This window comes from Anomaloglossus baeobatrachus, chromosome 1, assembly GCF_048569485.1.
Source record: "Anomaloglossus baeobatrachus isolate aAnoBae1 chromosome 1, aAnoBae1.hap1, whole genome shotgun sequence".
Taxonomy (NCBI): Eukaryota; Metazoa; Chordata; class Amphibia; order Anura; family Aromobatidae; genus Anomaloglossus; species Anomaloglossus baeobatrachus.
This window is the reverse complement of record NC_134353.1, coordinates 86,222,526-86,230,540: the sequence shown is the minus strand read 5'-3', so window position 1 is coordinate 86,230,540 and position 8,015 is coordinate 86,222,526. Positions and strand designations below refer to the sequence as shown.

Sequence of the window (8,015 nt, the reverse complement as noted above, 5' to 3'; positions counted from 1 at the left end):
TCACTATAGGAGTGGTCATAACCATGGATATCTAAGCTGCAATGCCCTGCACATGAGGTAAGAGACATAGCTAATCAGGAGAACTATACTACATTTCTAATTGGAGGTATTTGGTAATATAACATTTTGGGATAGGATCTTGGAGATGGGATTAACCCTTTAAGTACACAATACCATTACAAGACAAGGTTCTGGTGATGCCAGACACTTTTCCTAATAAATGTGCTGTGTTTTCCAATCAGCTCATGGTAGGAAAACAATTTTAGGTCTTTGGATATTCCCATTATTACAATTTATGACAGTGGCGTAGCAACTGCTTTTGCCGCCGCCCCCTCCGTTGGCGAGGGGTGAGTTGGGGGGGGGGGGGAAGGTGAGATTGGGGATAGCTACCTTACAGGATGGATCTAGACAGCAGGATCACAGCAGATGGAGGAGGCAGCAGATGGAGAAGGGTGGAGGTGGGGGAGGGTGCAGCAGATGCAGGTGGGGGAAGAGTGGACAGCAGATCGGGGAGAGGGCAAGAGCTGATAGGGAGAGCGGTGGTGGATGAAGGGGGGCAGCGACTGATGGGGAGAGCGGTGGTGGATGGAGGGGGCAGCAGATAAAGGAGGGCGGTAGCAGATCGGAGGCAGTAGCGGCGGTGGTCGGGGGCGGTGACTACTGCTGCTGCCGCTGTGGGGGCACTTACCAAATGGCACTTGGAGGGATCAGTCTCCTCGGCTTTCACGAATGGAGTGAAGCTGAGGGGAGTGGTCACCTACAGGTCACCGGCCCCCAGATCCAAGGTGACTGGAGAGATCGGTCACAAGATTGATCTCTCCAATCAGAGCTGGGGGCGGGTGAAACAAAGTTCACCCAGCTCCAGCCAATGATCAGTGCTATAGCTGCACTGATCATGGATGCATTTCAATGTTTCAGCCATTTTCAATGGCTGAAACGTCCCAGTGGCTATGATTGGCTGAGCGGCGTTCGTCAGCCAATCTCAGCCTCCGTAGGTCTGGGGGTGGGGAGAGACACCACCATGAGTCGTTAAGGGGTTAAAGATGTTCAGGAATGCAGCTGCGGTTGGCCCTTTTCTATAAGCTTTCTATTTTTTACCCCCAAAATGCCACCCCCCGACACAGACCGCCCCCTCCGCCCCGCCTTTGCTACGCCACTGAATTTATGGCATACTGCTACCATAGAGGGGTTTCGTCTCAGATCCCAATCCAGAGAATGAAGGGGTCCATAAATGGTCACCCACAACTGAGGGAATTACAAGTGAGTGCATCTATGGTGCCGTTTTATGAGAGTTTACGAAGGATTATTCTTTGATGGTGGTCTTTACCAATTCTAACACTATGGACAAAGGGATGACATTACGTCTTGGAGCCAGACTCAAATAGGTGGATATGGGCAAAAATGATGTCCAACAGAGCACACAACGACTCCGTCTGCATCATTACGGCCAATGGCCCCATCCGCCCAAACCTCCAAATCCTATTTTCCGCGGTAATATGAGGGGCTGCTGATAAGTCTTTGGCTTTGTGATCTTTTTTGTTTCTATGGTAACGAATGTTACATCACATGAAAGCCTTATTTGTCTAATATATGGTTTCAAAATGTTGTGTTTGTTGCTTATAGTAACAGTGTTCTACGCACGCGGGAAAGAAAATGGCGGAGTCTAGTGCGATATTCACAGCAACTGAGAGCAGAGGAGGGATAAAATACTTGTTTCTGTAAGGAAAGTCCATGAAGGATATTCATGGTGATATGTGACAGACATTAGGGGATCAATGCCCTTCATATTCCACAGTTAAGAACTTGGTTACCAAATTTAATATGGGCGACTTCAGCACCAATGATGAGGAACGTCCTGGACGAGCGACAGTGGTTGTTCCGGAGATCATTGATGCTGCGCACGACCTCATACTGGAGAAAACACGAATTTCAGCTAAAGCAATAGCAGACATCATGGGGATTTCCCGTGAACGTGTTTGTGTCATTATCCATGAACATTTGGACATGAGGAAGCTTCTGCAAAGCGGGACTCCAAATGTTTGACAACAGATTAGAGACACATGTGAGTGAACAATTCCCGGTCCATTTGTCAGCGTTTCCGGACTGATGACAACTTCCTGGATGGACTGATCACTATGGATGAGACCTGGATTTATTTGTATGTCCCTGAAAAGAAGGAGCAGTCAAAAGAGTGGAGGCACAGGGGTTCTCCTGATTCAAAGAAGTTCACGGTGCAAAAATCAGCCACTAAGGTGATGGTGTCTGTGTTCTAGGATAAGGAGGGCGTGCTGCTAGTGGACTACCTTCAAAGGGGTTCCACCATCAATGTAAGGTATTATATTGAACTTTTGGACCAATTGAAGGCAGCTCTGAAGGCCAAAAGGCGCGGGAAGCTGTCCAATGGAATCTTGTTCCTGCAAGACAACGCCTCCGCTCACACTGCACAAGTGACCACGTCAAAACTGGCAGAGCCGGGCTTCCAGCTGGATGACCATCCACCTTATTCACCAGATCTAGCTCCCTCCGACTATCATATGTTTCCAAACCTGAAGAAACACCTCAAGGGTACCAAATTTCACACCATTTATGATGCATGGCTGCTACAGATGCCTGGTTTGAGGCACAGCCGAAATCCTTCTTTTTGCTAGGCTTAATTACACAACTTAGAATACCGATGTAAGACATGTGTTGTCATCAGTGGAGAGTATGTGGAATAAATGTAAAGTTTCATCATCCTATCTCGTTTCTTTCTGGATAAAGCCAAAGACTTATCAGCACCCCCTCGTAGATGCCTGATTGTAGGCAAAAACATAAGCTGAACCTAGCCTTTGTACTGACTGGGTCAATGTTCACAAAATTACTTTCTAGGACTCAAGATAATTTTTCCATTATCTACAGAGGAAAATATAAAAAAAAAACCTTACAGCATTTTTGGATTATAAGATGCACTTTTCCTCCCAAAAACTTGAATATTGCTTACCAAGGATGGTGGAAAGAGGTCGCAGAAGCAATGCCGCGGGTGCTGTGCTGGAGCTGCAGGCCAAGGGCGCTTTGCTGGGCTGGGGCTGCAGGCACCATCCTGAAAATATCGGCGGTGCGGACTACAAAATAATGGCACCGGAGTCAGCACATGCGCAGATGGAGCTCTCGGCTCAAAATCTCATCTGCACACTGTCACCTTCCTTAAGTCTGCAGCTAGGAGATTAATGGGCCGGAAGCAGAGCGTGCACAGATGAGATCTTGAGCCGAGAGCTACATCTGAGCACGCGCCAACTCCGGGAGCCATTATTTGAAGTCCACACCGCTGACATTTTCAGGATGGCATCTGCAGCCCGCAGCCCCAGCACAGCGCCCTCAGCCCGCAGCCCCAGCACAGCGCCCTCAGCCCGCAGCCCCAGCACAGCGCCCTCGGCCCGCAGCCCCAGCACAGCGCCCTCGGCCCGCAGCCCTAGCACAGCGCCCTCGGCCCGCAGACCCAGCACAGCACCCTCGGCCGCAGACCCAGCACAGCACCCTCGGACCGCAGCCCCAGCACAGCACCCTCGGCCCGCAGACCCAGCACAGCACCCTCGGCCCGCAGACCCAGCACAGCACCCTCGGCCCGCAGACCCAGCACAGCACCCTCGGCCCGCAGACCCAGCACAGCACCCTCGGCCCGCAGACCCAGCACAGCACCCTCGGCCCGCAGACCCAGCACAGCACCCTCGGCCGCAGCCCCAGCACAGCACCCTCGGCCGCAGCCCCAGCACAGCACCCTCGGCCGCAGCCCCAGCACAGCAGCCTCGGCCCGCAGCCCCAGCACAGCACCCTCGGCCCGCAGCCCCAGCACAGCACCCTCGGCCCGCAGCCCCAGCACAGCACCCTCGGCCCGCAGACCCAGCATAGCACCCTCGGCCCGCAGACCCAGCACAGCGCCCTCGGCCCGCAGCCCCAGCACATCTCGCCCCGCTCCAGCACACTGCCTGCAACCACAGCACAGCCCCCGCAGCATCGCCCTATTCCACCAGCGCCCCTGCCTCCTGTGACCCTGCTCCAACACCGCTGCCTCTTGCTCCCAGCAAGACACCCATGGATTGTAAAACAGACCCCATTTTTTTCCTCTAAATTTGGGGTGTGTCTTATAAAGCTAAAAATACGGTAATTTGGTTTGCTGTGTTGAGACGGAAACAAAAAATCTAACAATTTGAGTAACCCCTGGAAGGAGCCAGACAGTACATACATACGATATGTTGTTTGGGTCGTATCTGAGCAGAGCAGGCATTGCCGAATTTTAGACATAGACACTATATAGAAGGCATGCATAAAGGGTAAAGCGCAGTTACATACCATTCTTACCTGTAAGGGTAAGAGAGAGTTGCTGTTGTTGTCCGTCCTGAACACATTGTCATCAATCCAAGACTTGGGAGTAAGCGATGGGTTGGATCGTGTGAATTTAGGTGGGGCGATGACGTTTCCGGAGAAGGGCTTCTTTAAAGGGGAGATTTGGTTCATGGTGCCGGGCATTCCCATGTTAGCGGTGCGACGATCTCGGCCATGCATCCCTCCCCAGGACATGCTGCCCGTGCTCCAGCCGCTGCCTTGGTGGCTGCTCCATGGAGATTGCTTGACCAGAGGCTGCAAGAGGAACCAAGACAAAATAATGAGCGTATGGAAACTTTCATGTCATGTAAATCTACAAATATCTACACTAAGACATCTATATAAGATTGATCTTAAGGTTCTGCTTAAACCAATGGTCTACAAGGAACATACTAGTAAAATATGGCTAAAAAAAGTACAAAATGTACACTACAATCATCCATAGGGCTCTTATGTATGGATGTGTCCACAGTCTCTTATGGGAGGCCGAACAATAAGACATAATGAGCCTCTCGTTATTAAATCATAGTCTGGAAGACGTACACGCATATCCAGTATTATCCTACTTCATGGGTATAGAAGACAGTTGGACGCCATAGCTATAAGATATTGGTGGGCCGTATGCACCCAGACTATAAAGGGGGCTGAATTTTTATTTGCAGGAACAATCTTGTGGGGTTTTTTTAGGGTGCTTGAAATTAAATTATACATTGGAGGCTTGAAATGTAATAGGGCCACCTTGAGATACTTGTGAATGATACTTGGCTCCAAAGTCTCAAAAATATTGGTGTTGGCCCACCAGAAGATAAAAGGGAACCTGTCAGGTGCAATATGCACCCAAGATCACGAGCAGTTCTGGGTGTATATTGTGAATCCTTGCCTAACCGTCCCTGTATACACCAGCATACATAAAGAAATTTCTAGAAAAAGTATTTGTAAAGATCTTTTACCGTATGCCAATGAGCGAGGGCAGTAGTCCCTTTGGCGTTAGTCGCCCCTCATTAGCATGTTACTACGCCCCTGTGGATGTGCTACCGTGCTAATGAATATGCAGTGTCACAGGATGATCTCACCTCTCTGCAGCCATCGCTGGATTTCGGCTCAGTGCGCATGATCTCGGAATTTGGGTCATGCGCACTATTTCAGTTTGAAGCCAGGACGCGTACACCCGGCTTCATAATGCACATTACCCAAACGGGGTCATGCGCACTGAGCCGAAATCCAGTGTTGGGCAGCGATGGCAGCAGAGAGGTGAGTGAGATCATCCTGTGACGCTGCGTATTCATTAGCATGTTACCACACCCACAGGGGCCCACGGGGGTGTACTAACATGCTAATGAAGCCAACCGGCTAGGGAACTAACGCCCAGGAGACTAGTGCCCTCGCTCATTAGCATACGTTATAATATAAGATCTTTAGTAATACTTTTTCTAAAGATCTCTTTATCTATGCTGGTGAATACAGGGACAGTTAGGCAGGGATTAGTAATATGCACCCAGAACTGCTCGTGGATCGGGGTGCATATTGCACCTGACAGGTTCCCTTTAACCTTTCTGCGGATGGACAACTGAGACATGGCGTTTTGTAACGCGGTACAGTGTTCACAACGCACCCGGTGACCAGGTATCCCCTCATTAAGACTGAAGAGTGGTTTGGTAGTGCCAAGGTCTTGTATAAGAGCCATCTCTGTTGAGCAATGGAAACCCATTATTTCAAATGGTAGTAGCAAAAAGTTCATTTCTGGGAGACATTTTTAGATCTTGACAATACCTCAAGGCTAGGGACACAATTTTGGTAATCACACTGATAAGACTAATCAGAGTGTGATCTAGTTGTCCCTGTCAGGCCTCTTTCACACGTCCCGTGTCTCCGGTACGTGTTTGGTCCGTTTCCTCACTTACCGGAGACACGGGCACATGTAGCCCATTAAAATCAATGGGTCTGCGCACACATGCGTGTTTTGCTATGGACCGTGTGTATGTGTGGAGCATACATGTGCCCGTGTGCTCCACACGTGGTACATGTCCATTTTCCTCCGGCATCACGGGTGTCACACGGCCCGCACACGGACCACACAAAGTGATACGCACCGGAGAAAACACACGTGTCTGAAAAAAATAACAAATCTTTACTCCCCTTCTCCAGCCCTACTGTCTCTGCCGCTGCTGTCACTTGCTTCCGACTGCTGCTCATTATGCTCATTGCATATTCACTTCACTGCGGCCGGAAGCAGCAGCGGGGAGTTGGCAGGACCGGAGACCGAAGATAAGCACCACGGAGAGCAATGCCAGGGACAGGTGAGCAGAAAGTTACCATTCACGTGTGCCATAAACAAGGCTCACGGAGGGCAAAACGCACCTTTGACCCGTCCGTGAAAAACGTGCGTGGTTTTTCACATACGTGTGAAAGAGGCCTCACACAGAGTTTCCACGAACTTCGCTAACTCATGGCGGCATTAGAATCTGCAATGTGAACGCAGCTTAACACTCTGCCAGATGGTTTCTCTGATCAACACCGTCACGCTCGGGCATCAACCTCCTGTGTGCTTATTCATAGTCAAGATAGCAAGAGTTAAGGCCGCTTTACACGCTGCAATATCGTTACTGATATCGCTAGCGTGCGTACCCGCCCCCATCGTTTGTGCGTCACAGGCAAATCGCTGCCGGTGGCGCACAACATCGCTCGGACCCGTCACACTACTTACCTGCCTAGCGACGTCGCTGTGACCGGCGAACCGCCTCCTTTCTAAGGGGGGGCGGTTCGATTGGCGTCACAGCGACATCACAAGCGGGCGCCCAATAGAAGTGGAGGGGCGGAGATGAGCGGGACGTAACATCCCGCCCACCTTCTTCCTTCCTAATTGCCGGCGGCCACAGGTAAGGTGAGGTTCCTCGTTCCTGCGGTGTCACACGTAGCGATGTGTGCTGCCGCAGGAACGACGAACATCGTACCTGCAGCAGCAACGATAATTGGGAATAGGGGGGCATGTCACCGATTAGCGATTTTGAACGTTTTTGCAACGATTCAAAATCACTCATAGGTGTCACACGTAACAACATCGCTAAAGCGGCCGGATGTGCGTCACCAATTCCGTGACCCCAACGAGATCGCTTGAGCGATGTTGTAGCGTGTAAAGCGGCCTTTAACCTCTGCTAGCTTGCTTGTTAGGCTCCTTTGATCACATGTTGTGAGGAAGCCAATCACATCTGCTCCTCTCATAGTTAAGCTGGATAAAATCTTCTACCCATGCCAGCTATAGGTTATACTGTGTTGGTCTGTGTGTTTTGGTGTTCCAGACTATCTGGAAAGTGTTGATTTTTGCCTGTAGTGTTTGTTGAGTTTACCTGTCGTCTTGTTGTTGCCTCCTTGCTCTTGTTTTCCTCCTAATCTATTATTGTCTTATACCTCTGTGAGAATGTGCTAGGTGACACAATTTTGATTTCCTCTGTTTATTTTTGTGTGTTTAAAGGGAACTTGTCACCAGTTTTTTTTACTATTAAACCAAAAGTGTCACCTTCTGCAGCTCCTGGGCTGCATTCTATGAAGGTGCACCTTGTTGCTGACCCCCCCTTGCAGACCCCAAAAAGAACTTTATTAAATCCCACAGAGTTGTATGCTAATGAGCTGTGTTGGCCAGATGGGCGGGCTCTATTTCG

General features: G+C 50.1%; 1 protein-coding gene across 4 annotated transcripts in view; it reads right to left on the bottom strand.

Moving 5' to 3' along the window:
* CPEB2 (cytoplasmic polyadenylation element binding protein 2) overlaps positions 1-8,015 on the bottom strand; it is a 156,267-nt gene that overhangs the window by 123,122 nt on the left and 25,130 nt on the right. For 2 of the 4 annotated variants that reach the window (XM_075346894.1, XM_075346896.1), the window contains exon 2: positions 4,327-4,614. In XM_075346894.1, coding sequence (XP_075203009.1) covers positions 4,327-4,614 — 288 coding nt within the window. The remainder of the gene's footprint in view (positions 1-4,326; positions 4,615-8,015) is intronic. The other 2 variants (XM_075346895.1, XM_075346897.1) reach the window with 1 other exon arrangement.